Source organism: Mustela erminea, chromosome 3 (assembly GCF_009829155.1).
Source record: "Mustela erminea isolate mMusErm1 chromosome 3, mMusErm1.Pri, whole genome shotgun sequence".
In the NCBI taxonomy this organism is placed as follows: Eukaryota; Metazoa; Chordata; class Mammalia; order Carnivora; family Mustelidae; genus Mustela; species Mustela erminea.
Genome location: NC_045616.1, coordinates 77,971,545 through 77,992,500, shown reverse-complemented (window position 1 = coordinate 77,992,500; position 20,956 = coordinate 77,971,545). Strand labels below are relative to the sequence as shown.

Genomic DNA, 20,956 nt, shown 5'->3' with positions numbered 1-20,956 from the left:
ATTAATTTTAGTTACCTTTTAAATGGTGTGTGTGTTTGTCCATGTATATGTTTCTTGTTTCACTAGTAGTAAATGAAATCTAAAATTTTGTGTTGCCAGATAAATCTGTGACTTGTACTTAATAATGTATAGTGCTGTTTCCTTGATGTTTAGTTTTAGGGTTTTTTGTGCTCCCACTTGTATTTTACTGATAAATAGACAAAGCAAACCTAACTTGAGGTTAATAAAACTTTGAAAAAATAGCAGTGCAGCCAGATGTTTTTATCTGAATGCCAGGCTTTGATTTTATTTGCAGAAAAATATAAAAGAGAAATATGTAGGAATGATTAAGATGTAATATGAAAATAATTGTTTTATGAGTTGCATATAGTCATTTTTTTTTATAGGGTTCACTTTGTTGTTCTCAAAGCTGTTTTTGAAACACATTAATGTTTGTATGTTTTTCTTTAGCCTGCACAATGGAAAAGCCAAACTAAAGAAAATAAAGTTGGGACTTCTTACCCTCATGAGCCTACATATGGCGTTGGCAACTTCAATGCTTTTAAATCAGCTGCCAAGAATTTTAGTCCATCAACAACTTCAGTGAAAGAGGTATGTCATCTGAAATTATTCCTGAGGAATGCAGCATATTTTAATCATGATAATTAAATTAACAGTGGACAGAAGGTATAGATTCATTAAATGAATACATTAAAATGAGATTTTTTCCGCTCTTTCAGAAGACTTGGGTCAGATACTTTGCTCTGCGCTAGTTGTTTTTGCACTTTTAAGTAGGAATAATTCAAATATTTTAAAACAAATTTCACAAGTATCCTGAAATGTAGGGAAAATAATACAATGAAATGCCCACTTAACCATCAGCCACAAGCGCAGATTTTTAAAATAATTATGACAATTTGAATTTTGACATTTGTGATAGTTAATGCTATGTTGTAAGATTGAATCTTGACTGAAAATGAGGATTTGTATCATATAATATTTCAGGGATGATGGACATTTTATTAATGTTAACACTCAGGGGCCAGACAGAAGAGGAAGAGAAAGATGCATATTTTAGGGACTTTGAATGCCAAGTAGCTTAAGTATCTCTGTCATTTGACCAAGTTTCTGAAGCTTCTAGACCAGGCACTTCCTCGATTAGTTCACTAATCATTTGTTTCTATGTTGCTCCACTGTAAATTGCTCTGTGTACTGTATTGGAACATCGAAGCCTATCATTTACTGGTTTTCATTTACTGGTTTTTAGTAAACCAGTAAATTCAGAAATTTAGAACTAGAATGAGAGGACCAGCTTTCTCAGCTGGTAATATATTCCTTATGGTCTGTGGACATTATTGCCAACAGGCGTTATGGTAGTTTTCCTTGTCTAAAAATCTCTGTGTCACAGAGATTTTAACATTCTATTTTCTGTTGTATTCCACTGTTAAAACAAAACACCAAAAACAAAACTCCAGTGCATGTCCCTCTCCACCTCCCTCCTGTCCTACCGCAAACATTTTCCTTGGTGAAATCCTACCTGATAAACTCTGTGTGTATCTCTTTGTAAATAATTATAAAATAGATTTTATTGGAGTTACTAGAACCTTAGAACTCTGTGGAACACAGATTTAAAAACCATGTATTATGGGCATATTTAAATAGGTTTGGGTTTTGTTTTATTAAAATTATATTTAAGCTTTTAATTTAGAATAATAGTTGTTAGTAATATCAGACCTTAATTGTTTTATGGGATAAGAAAAAGATTTTTTTTTTTAAAGAAGGTTCTTTTGTTTACTCATTCAGTGGGATAAATAAAACAGGGATAGAGAAAAATAGACTTTAAAATCAATTTTGTATTGTGAATAGGGTGAAATAGGAAATTGTAGTTACTGATATTGTCTATATATTTATTAATATTTCTATATTTTTTTCTTAGTGTAATCGCTCAAATTCCTCTTCACCTGTTGACAAACTTAATCAGCAGCCTCGTCTAACCAAACTGACACGTATGCGCACTGATAAGAAGAGTGAATTTTTGAAAGCATTGAAAAGGGACAGAGTAGAAGAGGAGCATGAAGATGAAAGTCATGCTGGCTCAGAGAAGGTATTGAATTAGCAGTAACTCTCGTTTTGACATTAACATGTCATTGAAATATTTGGGCAGATACCGTTGAAGACCTTTGAACAAATTTTAATCAAAATGGTCATCTCCCTGAAAGCAAGGCTAGTTTACTATTTATATAAAGAATGACTTCTTTGGGTGCTTGGGTGGCTCAGTGGGTTAAGCCTCTGCCTTTGGCTTGGGTCATGATCTCAGGGTCCTGGGATTGAGCCCCACAGTGGGCTCTCTGCTCATTTGGGGAGCCTGCTTCCCTGTCTCTCTGCCTTCTGCTCAGCCTACCTGTGATCTCTCTGTCAAATAAATAAATAAAATCTTAAAAAAAAAAGAAGACTTCTTTTCTGAAACAGCTTTTTATCATTCTGTTCTGTGCAAAAATGTTTTCTTTGTTGTCTGTCTTGCCTACCTTCATCCTTTTGATTTGCCTTTGTTGAATAAAGTGAAGACATAGAGTCAGAAAACTGTGGGTATCCTTCACAGCTTAGTTTTATATCTTCTGAGAAGTTCTCCTAAATTTAATGATTATAATACTTATGTATTATATCTGGAAATCTAACCAAAATCTATTAAAGTTTTCAACAGCTGTATTTTCTAACTCATTCTTTTTTTTAACTCCCTAAAAATCAGGATGATGATTCATTTAATTTGCATAACAGCAATAGTACTCACCAAGAAAGGGACATAAATCGAAACTTTGATGAAAATGAAATTCCACAGGAGAATGGCAATGCCTCTGTAATTTCCCAGCAGATCATTCGGTCTTCTACCTTCCCACAAACTGATGTTCTTTCCAGTTCACTTGAGGCAGAACACAGGTTAGTATTCATTTTTACTTTTTTCTCTGCATGTTTTACATCCAGGATTTTGAGTTTAGTATAGAAATGTTGTAATTTATTTAACAGTTTCATTGGGCTGTTTACCACAAATTTCCCTCATTTTAAGTGTACAGTTAAGGTTTTTGGTGTATTCAGAGCTGTGGAACTGTCATCACATTCTGATTTTATATTTCTGTCTCCCCTAAAAGAAAAACCTGTGCTCAATTGCATTTCTCCCTTTTCCTCTATGTTCTAGGCAACTACTAGTCTGTTTTCTTTATAGATTTGCCTTTGCTGGATATTTTATATAAATAGAACCATATATTTGGTGTTTTATGTCTGGCTTCTTTCATTCACTTAGCATAAGCTTTCAAATTCATGTTGTAGCATGTGTCACTACCTTGTGTGTCTTTATTAACAGTACACTGTATGGCTCTATGACATTTTCTTCAGTTTTGATGGGTATTGAGTTGTTTGTATTTGGTGAGTATTCTGGATAATGCTACTATAGGATCATTTATGTACAACTTTTTGTTTGGACATGTTTTTGGTTCTTTGGGTGGGTGGATATCAGGAGTAGAATTGCTAGGACATAAGCGCTTCATTTTGAGACTCCCAAGCTATTTTCCAAAATGGCTGTACCATTTTACATTATCATCAACAATATATCAAGGTTCCAGTTTCTGCATATTTTGACCAACATCTGTTACCATCTGTCTTTGATTAAGCCATTCTAATGGATATGAAGTGGTATCTTTTTGTGGTTTTTAATAATGCATTTCTCCTAAAAATTAGTGTTGACTGTTGAGTATCTTTTCAAGTTCTTATTAGCCATATTTATGTCTTCTGTGAAGATATATCTGTTGAAATTCTTTGCCCATTATTAAATTGTATTATATGTCTTATTATTGACTTGTGTAAAAGTTCTGTGTATATTTTGAATACAAGTCCTTAATCATACATAATTTGTAGAATTTTTTCCCATTCTGAGTTGTTTTTTCACTTTTTCAGTGGTGCCTTTTGAAATGCAAAACATTTAACCTTTGATGAATCATTTTTATGAGCGTTCCCCATTTTATTCCTTTTTGCATGTTTTGTGCATGATGTGAGGTATAGGGGTCCAACTTAATCTTTTTCCATGTGGATATCCAGTTGTCTCAATATGTGATTTATTTTTTATTGCAAACTTTCAAGAGCACTTTGTGCTTCTGTTGTTATATTCTTTTTTTTTTTTTTTTTTTTAAAGATTTTATTCATTTATTTGACAGAGAGAGATCACAAGTAGGCAGAGAGGCAGGCAGAGAGAGGAGGAAGCAGGCTCCCCGCTGAGCAGAGAGCCTGATGTGGGACTCGATCCCAGGACCCTGAGATCTTGACCTGAGCCGAATGCAGCGGCCCAACCCACTGAGCCACCCAGGCGCCCCTTCTGTTATTATATTCTTAAAACATTTTTTAAATGGGTAACCCTTAAGTGAGTTAGTCTAAGAATTGAAGAGTATTAAAGTCTAGGGTGAACTTTTATGTTTTTTTCTTCCCATGATTCTAAAATTAAGAGCGGTATTTTGGTAGAAATGATTTACTCTTTATGTGGTCTTGAAATAAACCTTTGGCTCATTGCTCAGAGGGGAACCTGCTTCTTCCTCTGCCTGCTACTCCCCGTTTGTGTTCTTGGTTTTTTTTTTTTTAAATGTTCTTTAGGACCAGGCTCATTGTGGAGTGATACTTCTTAACAGTCTCTGTGGTTGACTTGACTTTCTGTTTAGTTAAGTGTTATTTCTTTTAGAACTTCTTTTAATTCTAAGACAGTGGTATGTAGGCTGTACCTACTATGGAATAATTTTAAAAAATTTTATATTAAAGACCCCTTTATATGTTTGTCTTTCTGGCCCAATTCATACATTATTTTTAATTTCTATGATGGTTTTTGTTCCCCTTTACCAGATTATGTCTTGCTCTTTTTCAATGTGGCTGTAACTATTGTGTTTGAGAACACAGGCATTTGTTTTAATTTTGTAATCCTCCTATACTAATTTGGGCTTCCTTTTACCTAAAATAATTTATTGGGTGTATGATAAATGTGAATGCCCATTTGATGAGAGTTAATTTAACTAGATTAGTTTTAAGCTAACTTAACTAGGTAGTATCTTTAAATTTAGTTGTTTGGGCAACTATATTTTGTTACTCTGCATTTAGTCTAATGAATGGATCAGTAACCATACTTTTTATTTCTGCCCAAAGGGTAGGATTTCTTTACCTCATGATACGGTTTATGATTTGTGACTCTTACTGTAGGCTGAATGCTGGCTGCAGTGTCATATGTGCAAAAACTAGCAAACCTTAATTCCTTTTAAAAAAGATAGGCATAAATAGACATTTCAGTATTTTTCTAAAAGAAATATTGTATACCTCCTTTGAAGCTGCTGTTCTGTAGTATGGATATAATTCATGAAAACTATTTATCTACTGACCAGGGATCCTTCCCTGTGTCTTTTTTTTTTTACAAGTAGTGTTTGTGTGAGCCACCTGGGTGCCTCAGTTGGTTCAGTGTCCCAACTCTTGATTTTGGCTCAGGTCATGATTTCAGGGTGGTGAGATCAAGACCCTTGTTGATTTTTGCAGTGAGCTAGTACCCATATGAACATCCTTGTATTTATATCCTTAAACATTTATGTAAGTGTGTTTATAAAACAGACTACTAGGAATGAAGTTGGTCAAATGGCACACATAATTAAAATAATCAGATTCTGCCATGCTAGTACCCAAAGATACGTTTTCCAGTTCCCATTCTCACCAGTAGTCATTTAAATATTTCTAGTCAGACAGTTGATAGAAGAGAACAAGTCTTGTGCAGATAAGTGTACAAACCAGATGTTCTAATGATAGTAAAAGATGAGTTCTCTTTTAGGGAGATACAGCATATAGGCAATAAAAGAATAAAGATAAATTACCTACTTGTAGAAACTGTTAAGGCTGTAATAAAAGTTGAAACTTAATAGTAAAGTTGAAACTTAGGACCTTTTTGTTTCGTATTTGCCTTCAGTATTTTCTAGCAAAAGAAGGTTGAGTCACAGTTACTTAGAAAGTACTCTTATGACCCCAATACCAATAATGAATGATTTAGTGTTGTTAATTCTTCATCTGCAGACATAGTGTAAAAAGTGTTTCGGTCGTTTCTTCTTTGGTTCATGGAGGTACAGGGAAGACAGACTTGTCAAAACCATACCTCGACAGATTTTGGTCTTCTGCTGACTACTAACGGGAGAAAATAGAATAGAATTGAGGAATTAAGCCAAATAGAGCCAAGAAGAAGAGATCTAAAATTGGAATAAACTCTAGGAGGGTTGGTGAGGAACCCATGCTACATGAAGAGATTATCAGTGTTGACTACCTGAACACACACACACACACACACACACACACACACACACACGTATATATACACACACATATATGTGTGTATATATATATCTTTTTAAAAAACTTTAATGTTGCACATGCTAAAAAGGATTCCAAGTCAATAAAAAGAGGACATAACCATTTTTTTTTAAGATTTTATTTATTTATTTGACAGAGAGAAATCACAAGTAGATGGAGAGGCAGGCAGAGAGAGAGAGAGGGAAGTGGGCTCCCCGCTGAGCAGAGAGCCCGATGCGGGACTCGATCCCAGGACCCTGAGATCACGACCTGAGCTGAAGGCAGCGGCTTAACCCACTGAGCCACCCAGGTGCCCCAAGAGGACATAACCATTTTAATTTAAATTTCTTACCTTGAGTTTTCTTTCTGCTTTGTATAGTGTAAGTGTTCTACAGGTACACATTAATATATTGTTTTTTTGAGGTAGCAAAGGTAATGCCTTCTTTTAGATTTTGGGTTTTATTTCTCTGAAAATGGAGTGGTATTTCTTCTCTGTGGCTTCAGATTTCCTATGAACTTTGTGAATCTTAAGTTCTGTGCATATTAAGTACTTAACATTGGATGAATTTAATGAAGCAGGTGTCAGTGATACAGTTTTCAAGGATGACAATTCTTAGTTCATATGTATAATCTAAAATATAAAATGAAAAATACATGAAACATAAAATATTACAAACAGTTTTGTTGTCAGGTTTCAGTATATCATCATCATAGGATAGCTTGAATGTTAAGGGTGGGAGATAGTTGTTGAAAGCATGAAATGAGTGCCAAAGAAATTCAAGGGAGTTTGGGATGATCTCCTGACTTTAGTACCAGGCAGAGTAATTTGAGAGCTAAATCTTTAAAGGTGAGACATTACTAGGACAATGGGGGTGTGAAATGGATATTTAGAGTTAAATACATACCTGGTTTGTTTAGGGCCAGTGAGTGAGCTATCTTGAGGGAGTGTGTAGTCCTTAATGGAATTAGAATGAAATTGAAGAGCCAGGGCCTTTGAGATCTATTCAAGCTTCTTCATTGCTTGAGATGAAGAAATAGCTCAGAGAAGTGGCTTCTGTACCTGTTTATGATAGAGTATGAATTGTGACCCAAGTCCTCTGCTTCTAAACCTATGCTTTTCAAATGTAAGAAATGTGAATTTGTGGTCATTGGTGTTAAGGAGTTTGTTCTTTAGGAAGTGGAAAGCAATTGGAAACGCTCAGCAGAGTATTATGAAAGTGTAAGGTGGTGTATGGGTGACTTGGTAATAGTTTGAAAAAGCAAAGGTGTCCAGATCACTGTCACAATATATTACTAACTGTGGAGCAAAGTATTTGTTTTAAAAGCTATTCCAGAAAGTTAACAGTTATACCCACTGGAAGGGAGGGGAAATGTGTGAGATTGGACATTTAGGTATGCTTGTCTTTTATACAATTTGAAATAATTTGTTTCATTTGCATTATTGTTTGGTAAACTTGCAGTTAACTAAAGGATCTAGCAAAAGCAGTTAGATTGTTTTACCTATCTAGATCTGTAGGCTCTGAACTAGGTGACACTGGGAATGGAAATGCCATTCCATAAGAAGCCATCTGAGTTGAAGAGTGAAGACACTGTTGGAAAAAAAAGTGTTAAACGATTAAAAAGAATGAGAGAAATAGTATAATTGACAGTGATTTTGTGACATTTTGGTCTAGAGGGTTTGGTGCAATAAAAACTAACTTGGAAGGAGGAAACCAGAATTCTCTTTGCTTCTTTGCCATCAAGTAAGCCAGTTATTTTACTGTATTGTCTTGATTCTTTATATGTAAAATATGGATGTTATGTTAAATTTTATTCAGATTCTCTGAGCACTGATATTCTGTGAGATTATTTGAAAAGGTACAAGACCTTTGTTGCAGGCTCAAGTTGAAAGATGAGTAGGTATGAATGGAATAACAAATACGTAAAAGAGATAATTGGTTTTTTAAAGATTTTATTTTTTTATTTTTATTTTTTTTTAAAGACTTATTTATTTATTTATTTATTTTTAAAGATTTTATTTATTTATTTGACAGAGAACACAAGTAGGCAGAGAGGCAGGCAGAGAGAGAGGAGGAAGCAGGCTCCCTGCTGAGCAGAGAGCCTGGTGCGGGACTCGATCCCAGGACCCTGAGATCATGACCTGAGCCGAAGGCAGCGGCTTAACCCACTGAGCCACCCAGGCGCCCCTTATTTATTTATTTGACAGAGAGAGATTACAAGTAGGCAGAGAGGCAGGCAGAGAGAGAGAGAGGAGGAAGCAGGCTCCCTGCTGAGCAAAGAGCCCGATGCGGGACTTGATCCCAGGACCCTGAGATCATGACCTGAGCCGAAGGCAGCGGCTTAACCCACTGAGCCACCCAGGCGCCCTAAAGATTTTATTTATTTATTTGACACAGAGAGTGAGGTCACAAGTAGGCAGAGAGGCAGGCGGGGGGTGGGGGGGAGAAGCAGGCTCCCCGCTGAGCAGAGAGCCAGATGTGGGGCTCTATCCCAGGACCCTGAGATCATGATCTGAGCCAATGGCATAGGCTTAACCCACTGAGCCACCCAGGTGCCCCTTAAAGGTGCCCCTTATTTATTTATTTGAAGAGAGATAATTATTAAAAAACTAATACAGACAGACCAATACAATATATGTAGCTGTATAAGAAACAAACTTTGAAATAGTTAAGTCAAATGCATCAGCTGTGACTATGATTTTCATATTTGTCTGACTGGAGAAAAGTCATTGGTCCCTGCTAATGATTTTTTTTTTTCTTAGACTCTCTGTGCCTAAGATGGAGGTATTCTCTTAAAAATTGGAAAGAAAACAGAATAGCCATATTATTTATTTCATTTACTTAGATCCTAGTTAAGAGCTTTTTAAAAAGTGGTCTTTCTGTTACTGTAGAACACAATGCCCCTTTCACATTGAAATATGTGTTGAGGTTGATGACTGGCATACACCTGAGAGGTAATATCAACAGGTAAATACACTGTAAAATGTAAGGTGAGGATAAGATAGCTCAGTTGTTCAAAGCAAAAAACGTAATGTGGGGGCACCTGGGAAGCTCAGTGGGTTAAAGCCTCTGCTTTTCTTTCGGGTCATGATCCCAGGGTCCTGGGATTGAGCCTTGCCTCAGACTCTGTGCTCAGCAGGGAGCCTGCTTCCCCCCCACCTCTGCCTGCCTCTGTCTACTTGTGATCTCTGTCAAATAAATAAATAAAATCTTTTAAAAAAACTGAGTAGCTAAGAATATGATAGACTGTGGGGATATTAAAGAAAACCAGGAGAAATATTGCTTTTACTTTTAGTTTACGTTTTTAGCAGTTTTTTATTTTAGTTTCTGAGCTAGAGACCCTTCTGCAAATTTCCAGCTTGGAGAACCTCTGACAAAGTTTAAAGCAGTTGCACAGTTCATTCTAAATCTTAATTAACACGGTTTTTTGGGCTTTAATCTTAGTTGCTCATTTTCAGAAAGATTGAAAGCATAGAGTAAAAAAGTGTGTTTATGTGTCTCGAGGACTTTTTATAATGGATGTGGATGGTGTTTTCTTGCACACAGTGTAAATGGTATTATCCTACTTGGGTGAAGCTCTAAATTAAATTTACCTATTTCCCTACCTTTTCAGATTGTTAAAGGAGATGGGCTGGCAAGAAGACAGTGAGAATGATGAAACATGTGCTCCCTTAACTGAGGATGAAATGAGAGAATTCCAAGTTATTAGTGAACAGGTGAGAAGACCTGTATCATACAAGTTCACTTTACATTGCCTTTCCTTAATCAGAACAACATATTAAGCATTTTTTAAGGGAAGGGAGGTTTTATACCTTTCTATTTGGGAATTTATTAGACACTGCAGTATATGTCGGAATTGCCTTTGTTTTAAACCAGTCTGCAGTGCTTAGGAATTAATATAAATAATATGTCTGTGATTTGTCACGTTTCTGACTTTTTTTTTTTAAATAATGTGGGGATAAGTAAAAAGCATCAGTAGCTTTCCAAGTATTGCTTCACCTTTTATCCTTCTCCTTGCATAAGAATATTTCAAGTTCTGAAACATCTTTTTGTTTCCAATCTCCTTTTTGAAAGAGTATTAGGAAATGTTTGATAGAATTGGAATTGCTGGATCTTGTGGTTATCTGTGTTTAACTTTTTGAGGAACCACCCATAACCATTTTTCCACAGAAGCTGCACCATTTTATATACCCACCAGTGATGCTCAAGAATTTATCTTATCTTACCTTACCTTACCTTATCTGTTTGATAGGAGCTATACTAATGATTGCCAAGTAGGTATCTCACTGTGGTTTTAATTTGCACTTCAGTATTGGTTAATAGTGATGTTGAGAATCTTTGCTTGTACTTACTGGGCATTTGTGTACCTCTTTGGAGAAATATGTATTCAGGTACTTTGACCATTTTTAATCAGGTTCTTGTGGAGTTGTGGTATTTCTTTATATATTGTGGATTTTAACTCCTGTTTCTACGTGATTTACAAATACTTTTTCACATTCCATAGATAGTCTTTTTACTCTCTTGATTATATTCTTTGATGCATAAAAGTTTTAAATTTTTGATGGGGTCCTGTTTATCGATTTTCTTCCTTAGTTCCCCCTACTTTCACTGTCTTATTACAGAAATCCATACCAAACTGAATGTCCTGAATCTTTTCCCCTGTGTTTTCATTTTTTTTTTTTTTAAGATTTTATTTATTTATTTGATAGGCAGAGAGAGAAAGGAGGAAGCAGGCTCCCCGCTAAGCAGAGAGCCCGATGTGACAGGGCTGGATCCCAGGACCCTGAGATCATGACCTGAGCCGAAGGCAGAGGCTTTAACTGAGCCACCCAGGCGCCCCTCCCCTGTGTTTTCTTAAATCTGTGATAGATAGTTTTGATTCTTAGGTTTAAGTCTTTGATCCATTTGTGTTAGTTTTGTTTGTGTTGTAAGGATCTGCCTTCATTCTTGTGGATGTATCTGTCAAAACTTTGTCAAAAATCATTTGAGTATGCAGTTTCTCCTTGAGGAATACAGATTTCAGTTGCATGAGTCTACTTAGATGCCGATATTTTCCAGTACTGTACATGTATTATCTCTTAACAATCGTCTTAACATTTTCACTTTTTACCTTTAAGAATGCTGTATATAATAAATATAACATAGAAAATATATATTAATTGCTTTCTGTTATCTATAAGGCTTCCTAGTCAACAGAAGACTGTTAGTAGTTAAGTTTTGGGGAAGTCCAAAGTAATGCATGGATTTTTGACTGCATGGAGTGAAGGGGGCATGTTGGTGCCCCTAACCCTTGTATTGTTAAGGGATCAACCATATATGAAAGGGTTTATTTCTGGGCTTTGTATTCCACTGGTCTTTTCTGTGTGATTTATGTTTTTATTTTTTTGGCCAGTACCACATTGTCTTGATGACTTCACCTCTGAAATAAGTTTAGAAACCAGGAAGCATGAAAGTTCCAATTTAGTTGTTGTTGTCGTTATTGGTTTTTTTTTTTTTTTTTTAAAGATTTTATTTATTTGACAGACGGACATCACAAGTAGGCAGAGAAGCAGGCAGAGAGAGAGGAGGAAGCAGTTTCCCTCCTGAGCAGAGAGCCGATTCGGGGCTCTATCCCAGCTGGGATCATGACCTGAGCTGAAGGCAGAGGCTTTAACCCACTGAGCCACCTAGGCACCCCTTAGTTGTTGTTTTTAAAGATAATTTTGGCTATTTGGAAACCCTTGAGATTCCATATGAATTTTAGGATTGGTTTTTCTACTTCTGCAGAAAATACCTTTGAGATTTTGGTAGGGATTGCATTTATTCTGTGGATTGCTTTGGATGTAATAGTCACAGTTCAGGAGTATGGACTGTCTTTACATATGTTGGTGTTCTTTAAGTATTTGCAGCAGTGATTTATAGTTTGCATTGTAGAAATTTTTGGCCTTTTTTGGTTGTTTATTCCTTATATTTATTTCTAAGTGTTTATTCTTTTTAATACAGTGGTAAATAGAATTGTTTTCTTCTTCCCTTTTCGGATTATTCATTGTTAAGGAAGCACAACTGACTTTTGTGTGTCGATCATCAGTGTGCAACTTTGCTATATTTGTTCTTTTTTTTTTTTTTTTTTTTTTTTTAAAGATTTTATTTATTTATTTGACAAGAGAGATCACAAGTAGGCAGAGAGGCAGGCAGAGAGAGAGAGAGGAGGAAGCAGGCTCCCTGCTGAGCAGAGAGCCCGATGCGGGACTCGATCCCAGGACTCTGAGATCATGACCTGAGCCGAAGGCAGCGGCTTAACCCACTGAGCCACCCAGGCGCCCCGCTATATTTGTTCTTAATATGTGGAATCTTCAGAGTGTTCTACGTATTAAGGTCATGTCATCTGTGAACAGATAATTTTACTTCTTCTCCAATTTCACATTTCTTCCCAGCTTAAATTTTATATTCAGAAGTTCTTAGTGCCTCATGTTATTTTTCATAACATGGTTGTGAAGTTAATGATGTGTAGTAGTTTTAAGGGGTCTTTGGTGTTTTTTTTTTTGGTCTTGTGTTTTATACTTAATATTTTACATAAAAACGTTGACTTTAAGTGCACAGTGGGATGAGTTTTGACAGATGATAGATGTATAACAATCATCCCCCCTGGCATTCAATTCTTCTACTCCCAGCTATAGTCCTTGACAGACATTGATTTATTTTTGTCATCATAATATGTCTCTGGAATGTTTCAGTAATTGAACCAAGTACTGTGTAGTTTTAGATTTGGCTGCTTTTATGCTTTTGAAACTCATCCATGTTTGGTGAATAGTAGTTTACTGTATGGATTTATCAGTTTGTGAATCTGTTTAAACACTTCTGAATCTGGTGAAAGCCATCAAGAGAAAGCCACCAGGTACCATTACCTTAAGGTAGTAGTTCCAAAGAACACCAATATTTATCTGACAAAGAGAGTTGGCTTTCACTTTCATGATAACTGGGCAGGTAGATAAAATCCTACAGAGTTATACAAAAATTTTGTGCATTCTGTATATTGGAAAGCAGTGGTATATAAGTATAATGTCCAGATTATCCTAAACTAATGACATGAATATGTTCATATTAATGAAGACATACCATTTGACAAAAGTACCTGAAAAATCATTAGGGCTTAATGCTATTTATTAAAGGATTTATATATATATATATATATATATTTTAAAGATTTTATTTATTTATTTGACAGAGAGAGATCACAAGTAGGCAGAGAGGCAGGCAGAGAGAGAGGAGGAAGCAGGCTCCCTGCTGAGCAGAGTGCCTGATGCGGGACTCGATCCCAGCACCCTGAGATCATGACCTGAGCCGAAGGCAGCAGCTTAACCCACTGAGCCACCCAGGCGCCCAGGATTTATATTTTAAATGTTAACAGAGGAGACTCTGATTTCAAACTCTGTTTTTTAAATTTTGCCCAAGATATTACAGACTTTTACATAGATGAGGTCCTTCATAGAGTAACATTTTAATGTGGCTAGAGGGATTTCCATGTAAAGCAGAATGTGATTTCAAAATATTTAAGGTGAGAGCAGGAGAGAGTGAGTCAGTGTGTTGGAGGTATTTGTGTGTGTTTGTGTGTTTAAGGGATGTGAAACAGTCATTTGTACATCATGGAATAAAGGTGTATAGGGTATACATTGGAAGGGTAGTTTGGAAGATCAAAATCAGATTGATTAGTTGGGAATGTAATAATTAGAGGAGGGAGAAATGATAGTAAAACACGGTCTTGATGAGACTGAGATCTGAAATAGAATCAGTAGGATTTTGAAAATTTTAAGCTCTGGACTGCTAATTGTATCGTTATAAACAAAAATGCAGGAGGAGCTAGTTTTTAGGAGGCTTTTAAAAAGAACATGCTAAGTTAGATATTTGTGGGAAAAGTGCAGACATTTAGAGAAAAAAATTTAGTTTTTTTTTTTTTTTTAAGATTTTATTTATTACAGAGTCCACACGATGGGGGGAGAGGGAAAGGGACAAGCAGACTCCGTGCTGCACATGGAGCCCTATAGGGGGTTCCATCCTAGCACCCTGAGATGATAACCTAAGCTGAAGTCAGACTCTTAACTGACTGAGCACCAGGTGACCTCCCCTTCTTTAAAATCAGTAAGTTCTGGGGCACCTGGGTGGCTCAGTGGGTTGGAGCCTCTGCCTTCCGCTTGGGTCATGATTCCAGTGTCCTGGAATGGAGCCCCGCATCGGGCTCTATGTCAGTGAGGAGCTGCTTTCTCCTCTCTCTCTGCCTGCCTCTCTGCCTACTTGTGATCTGTCTGTCAAATAAATAAATGAAAATCTTTTTAAAAAATTAATAAAAAATAAAATCAGTAAGTTCTCCAGCTGATTTCGGCCTGTGGAAAGATGAGATAGCATTGATGATAAGTATGTGAAAAGCAAGGATAGAACTTTAGGGGGTGGTAAAGGTGTACCCTTAAGAAAAGGTCAGGTTGTGTTTGTACTCATCGAAGTAACTGAGAACACCAGGGGATGCATACATGCGCTTTGGTTTTTCTTAGTAACGGTGTAGTATGAGGTCATTTATTCAAAGTGAAGGGGAGGTAGCTTAAACTGTATAATTTAGAAAAGGAAATCTGCTATGGAAAATAGAGAATAGGAATAGGAAGGGCAAAAGGAAAATTGAGGGCTAAGATTCTAGACTTGTTATTACTTGTTTGTGAAAGTCTGTAACAAAATTAGCTGTGATGTAAGCAGCTTTTTTTCATTTGGATCATAACCTAACACTCAAGATTTAATGATTAAAAAAAAAGAAAAGAGAAAACCCTATAGAATGTGAAGCTTCTAGACAGGTCCAGATAGTAATATGGGGTGGATTTGGTCTTATAGAAGGTTGTATTTAGAGATTTTGGTGTAAATTACTAGAGACTCATTTTTCATGAAAGAAACTCAAAGGACCACAGTTATTAGAGATTATAATGTTACCATTATTAATGTAACTTAGTTTTGTGTCTTTGTTTCTAATTTGGACCAGCACCCCCACCCCCCAATTTGTGATCTTTGGGCCCAGTTCTTATTTACTACCATCTAACCCCTTTAGTTCTGATTTCTCATTTTCAGAAACGGAAGACTGTTTTTTCCCCAGTATTAGAATCTCTGCGGTTTAGCAAAGGCTGTATTTGATTTTGTTATTTTGTGGACATAACTTGAATACTTGCCTACTGGAATGGTTTGTATTCTACTTATTCTGTAGTGGTGAATAAAGCAGTTTGTGGGGTGTGTTGATAGTTCAGTTTGGTCAGAATAATAATAATAGTTGAATTTTAACAGCTGCTAATTTTATTCTAGTTTGCACTGAAGGTATTTGGTACAACTTTCACTTAAAGAAATGAAAATTTGGAAAGGATTATTTAGTACCTTAACAAGTGATAGGGTTATGTCCACACCTACTCTGTCTGGATTGACAATTTATGCTTTTTTCACTGTGCTAATAATAAACATTAATTTTATTTATCTACTTTCTGGTTTGGTAGGTGTTAATTGTGGTTCTCTAAAAGGTAAGGATTTATTCCCAGGGAATAATTTGTTAGAACAGTTGAATCAATTACTGTATTTAACTAGTTTTCCAGAAACGAGTATCATCTGGAATTTTCAGGGTAGAAGACAATTTTTTTAATGTAGTCATGGTTACATTGAATTATTACAGTATTCTTAATTGATAAGTAACCCCTGGAGGAGGATAGATTATGTATTTAATATATTTATTTTTGATCTTCTAGTTACAGAAGAATGGTCTGAGGAAAAATGGTATTTTGAAAAATGGCCTGATCTGTGACTTCAAGTTTGGACCCTGGAAAAACAGCACTTTCAAACCCACTATTGAGAATGATGACACAGAGACAAGTAGCAGTGACACATCAGATGATGATGATGTGTGAAGGATTTCCTAACAGCTTTAGAAATTTTAGTGTGATACATCTCTCATACAGTTTGGGGTGAATTGTAAAAATGAAGAACTATAATTTATGTAGTAAAGTACCCCATTAGAAGATGATTTTTTTGAGGGACTTCACTATGAAGAAAACCAAGAATGTTGTGTTGGGCTGTGTTGAACATTATTTCTTTGTAAATGAATGTTGTAGAAATGAGGACTTTGGTTGATCCAACATTGACTTTCTTCATCACTGCAGCATTTCTCTGACTAGCAATGTGACGATGTAACAAATGAGATTTTCTCATTTAATAATAAAAAATTGTGTAATGTTTTGCAAAGCTTCTGTCTTAAAATGTCCAGGTCTTAAGAAAAAAGGCAGCTTACACTGTTTTGCTTGCAGAGTCATATCTCTTTCGTACAATGGAAATCCTCAAGTCCACTTTGTGCCCCCCCCACCCCCAAAAGGACAATGTAGCATGTTGGCTAAAACTGGAGCAAAGTGCACTAAAACATTAATTTCCTGAACTCAAGTGTTGTACTAGTCACCTTTTAAAAACATAAATTGCTCTTTAGCCATGTGTAGTTCGGTAAACGTTACAGGAAAGACTTTGACACACTTTCTTCCAAATTTTAAGAGGTGATTTTCAAGAACTTTATTTGGGTATGTTTTCAGACTAGGACTTTCAGAGATGATGGAAGAGTCTTGTGGGAATACTTATTTTGATAAATTATTACACATGCAGAAAAACTGATCACACTGACTGGATCTGTCCACACATGGAAAATAAACTGGATTTTCAGAATATTGTTGTTCTCTCTAGTGTTCAAGGTTTTGGTTTCTAAACACAAAATGCTTTATTTACTTATTAAAACAAAGTTATACTTTCTTTATTAAAGATAGTGATTACTTTCTTAGTTTACAAAAAGAAAGTTATGGAAAATATTCTTTTTATTATCAAATGCTTAACAAGTTTATTAAATGAATGAATGTTGTTAAATAGTCACTTTATTTTTCACTTGCATATTTTAGAATCATTACTGTTTCATTGCTGACTGGAAGAGTAATTTAGCTCTGTATATTTGTATTTCGCTGTTTCTTGTTTTGTTTACTTGCATTTGCTTATAGCTTTCCTCATCCCATTTCTGTCCATGTTTAAATATATGCTGATTGTAAAGGGTTTAATCTCAGCAAGAATGTAGGTTTTCTATTAGATTAAGCTAATCGTCAGTTTTTTCTTTTAAATTGTATTTTCTCAGAAGGCTGCAGTGGTTTGCTGTTTCTACCTCAAGGTCCTGCCCAAACTTCCCAGCTTTCAAGAGAAGCCAGATTTTTTTGTTCACACTGAGACTGGTGGTGATGGGGAAATTAAAAACAAACAAAAACCAAAAGCACAGTTTTATCCCCACAAAAACTAAGGATGAGTTAGAGTGGTTAACAAAGTATTAAATAGATCTTAAAATTATCTTTTTAAATAGATTCTTAAAATACACCACAATGCAATCTAATCATCTAGTGTTAAATGTACTGTCACATCCCAAGTATGCTTTCACAAAACTCTGTCAGTATCACATAACGAAATGTTTGGCGGACTCTTAGATTGCACTGTTTGGTTAACAGATAAATGAAATCTATCAGATGTAAAATGTATTTGCTAACATAAGCTAAAAAGGGACCTGAGAAATGTGGTTTACATTAAAAATCTAACTGTTTCTACTGAAGAGCTTTCAGAAAAGATTTCTTAAGAAAATTTTTCTGGCATCTTTTGCTTTACATTCAGATAAATTTTTTTTTTAATCTTGATTCTTATCAGTTAAGTAATGTTTATTGTGCATTCATAGCATTGATATGGACTGTTTTAGTTTACCTTTTATAAGCATGGTAAGGTACAGTGGTGTGGTTTACTCTCCTTATTAAATGATAGTATCACCAAGTTTGGTTACTGAGTGGGTCGATCCATACAAAGTATTTCAGTAGAACCATTACATCTTAGCATAATTTTAACTTGCTCTCTGAATAAGGGGTAGCTGGTAAAGAGTTTGGACCATATTGTTTGAAAGAGAGCTCATAAGTACTAAATTGGACATCTAGTGTAGAATTGTTGAACTCAAAAATAGGCCATGATGGAGGTCTGAAAAAAAAGTACTTTGGGCTGTTTCATACTCCATTTCTCCACAGCAGGTTATTTATTTATTTAACAGTCCACTTTACTAAAGTATAAATTAACGTAAACTACACATTTAAAGGTATCATTTGATAAACTTTGACTTCTGAAACCATCACTGCAATCAAGGTATTGAACAATACCTGTCACCCCCAGAAGTTTTTTGGTTTCGCCTCCTTTGTAATCCTTACCTCTTATTACTACCTCCCTCCTTTCAGCACTTCTCCCCCCTTTTTGGTATGAAATGTAATAAATGAGCAGAAATCTTATGGTAATGGGTTTAAAATAGTATTTCAAAAATTGTATCTTAATTTGCTTTATATTAAGATAAGGATTAGAATTATTTATATTTCCATAAATCTATTTCTATTAAAGTTGAAATAAATGTAGAAGTGTTAACCTGAAAATAATCAGATTGATTTGATAACACCAGATTTATATTAACTATTAAAAATTCAGTGTCTTGAAGGGCCTGATTCCTATGAACAAAAACTTTAAAATCCTTTGTTAGTGTTTATTTTGTACTGTTGTTAGAATATGGTTATATGAACATATCTTAAATTTAGGAATATGTCATAAATGACTTGCTTTTGATTCACAAAAAGCCATCATTAACTTGACATCACATTCTATTTGGATGCTCCATAATCTCCTACTCATGACTTTATAAAAGATGTTTTATTAAGTGCTTTTATTTGAATCTTCTCATTTGGGTTGTGCCAACAATAATAGGGACCATTAATTCTAAGAAAGAGCCTGCTTGTGGTGGAAACTAGAACTTTTCTCTGAAGTACTGGAGAAGTATTTGGTAAAGAGTATGTCATCTCTTTGTTCTGAATGTGAATTGAGTGAGAACCAAAAGCATCTCTTTACCAGCAACAGGACATAAAGTGGAACAAAAGCCTTGAAATAAGTGAGTGTCCAAGGTTTGGTATTGAAGGTTGCTTTTCCAAGACCTCAAGTCCCCACCAGAATTTTTAAGTCTGGTGGGTGCCAGCGATACAAAGGCCAGATAATAGATCAGGTAACAAAAAGCAACAAGTGGTGAAGTTAAATCTCTCAGTAGTGCATACTTCAGGCTAAGTAGGCACAGAGAAGAGGGCTTTACTGAAATTATGCTCTGGAGTGGAGATGAGGGAATCGCGTATCTGATAGGGGAAAGCGGTAAAATCAGTGTACTAAATCTGAACCCAGAGGGCCCCTGGGTGGCTCAGTGGGTTAAGCCGCTGCTTTCAGCTCAGGTCATGATTCCAGGGTCCTGGGATCGAGTCCCACATCGGGTTCTGCTCAGCGGAAAGCCTGCTTCTCTCTCTCTCTCTCTCTCTCTCTCTCTGCCTGCCTCTCTACTTGTGATCTCTTTCTGTAAAATAAATCTTAAAAAAAAAAAAAAAATCTGAACCCAGAAACTAGAGACCAGAAACCCCTTTCAGCTAGTGAAGCTGCAAGGTGATAATGCAGTTAACACACCAGAGGTGCCGCATGGACTAGAAATCCATAGAATTAGGAATAAGTTGCTGCGGTTAGGACTGAGAACTCTACTGTACCTAATGAGAGGCAGGGCTAAACCGCTTATAACTGGATCTGAAGTTCAAAATGCCTGCTTTATCCAACATGGGTAAGAAGGGATCTGATCGAAGGTGGAGGATAAGTAAGTGTACATATGAAGCCTACACTAGTTCACATTTTAAATATGACCAATGACTAGTATTTCTTGAATCTGTGACTTCTCAGGTTAATTCATAAATAGACTAAAATGAGGATCTCCTAGGCCAGGCTCTGCTGAAAATACAAAGAATAAAAATCCCTGTGCTGAAGTTGATCACAGCCTGGTAGGAAAACCATGGCAAATTAGTTTTCAAGTATGTGTAATGTATAGGGTTAATGTAGGGCAGGGTCAGAGGGCTAAGATAGGCTTTCCAGAGGACATCATAGGTTTTTTTTTTTTTTAAGATCTTATTTTACAGAGATCACAAGTAGAGAGGCAGGCAGAGAGAGAGAGGAGGAAGCAGGCTCTCCACGGAGCAGAGAGCCCAATGTTGGGCTCCATCCCAGGACTCTGGGATCGTGACCTGAGCCGAAGGCAAAGGCTTTAACCCACTGAGCCACCCAGGCGCCCCTCATAGCTTGGTTTTAACGAATGAACAGTTTACTAAGGCACAGAGGGCAGAAGGGAATTTTAGGCAAAGGAATTGGCCTGTGCAAGGGCATCCTACTGCCAAAGACGTTCAGGAAACCTTAAGGAGTTAAATGTAAGTATAGGAGCAGGAGAAGGAGGTAAGCTCGTAAGGGACCAGATCACCAAGAACCTAGTTGACCATGCTGACCAAACTTTGATTTTACCCTGCAGGCAGGGAGGAAACTTCAAAGACATTAAAACTGGACCGCCAGACTCAGTGTTCCTTCTGTTTAGCTTGAAAAATCCTTGAACGTGATTGCTTAAAACTGCAGGGACAGGGGCCATCTGGCTGGCTCAGTTGGATGCATGCATCTCTTGATCTTGGGGTCTTGAGTTTGAGTCCCACATTGGGTATAAAGATTACTAATAGAAATAATAAAACCCCACAGCGACAGGT

General features: G+C 36.1%; 1 protein-coding gene across 7 annotated transcripts in view; it reads left to right on the top strand.

The window, feature by feature from the left end:
• The window catches only part of GPBP1 (GC-rich promoter binding protein 1), a 76,807-nt gene extending 58,851 nt beyond the window's left edge, over positions 1 to 17,956 (top strand). For 3 of the 7 annotated variants that reach the window (XM_032336187.1, XM_032336186.1, XM_032336189.1), the window contains 6 exons: positions 451 to 591; positions 1,916 to 2,083; positions 2,726 to 2,913; positions 8,001 to 8,069; positions 9,940 to 10,042; positions 16,067 to 17,956. In XM_032336187.1, the coding sequence (XP_032192078.1) occupies positions 451 to 591; positions 1,916 to 2,083; positions 2,726 to 2,913; positions 8,001 to 8,069; positions 9,940 to 10,042; positions 16,067 to 16,225 (828 nt within the window). In that variant the 3' untranslated portion in view covers positions 16,226 to 17,956. Of the gene's footprint in view, positions 1 to 450; positions 592 to 1,915; positions 2,084 to 2,725; positions 2,914 to 8,000; positions 8,070 to 9,217; positions 9,294 to 9,939; positions 10,043 to 16,066 lie in introns of those variants that run through there. The other 4 variants (XM_032336190.1, XM_032336191.1, XM_032336192.1 and 1 more) reach the window with 3 other exon arrangements.
• Positions 17,957 to 20,956: the final 3,000 nt, after the last annotated feature.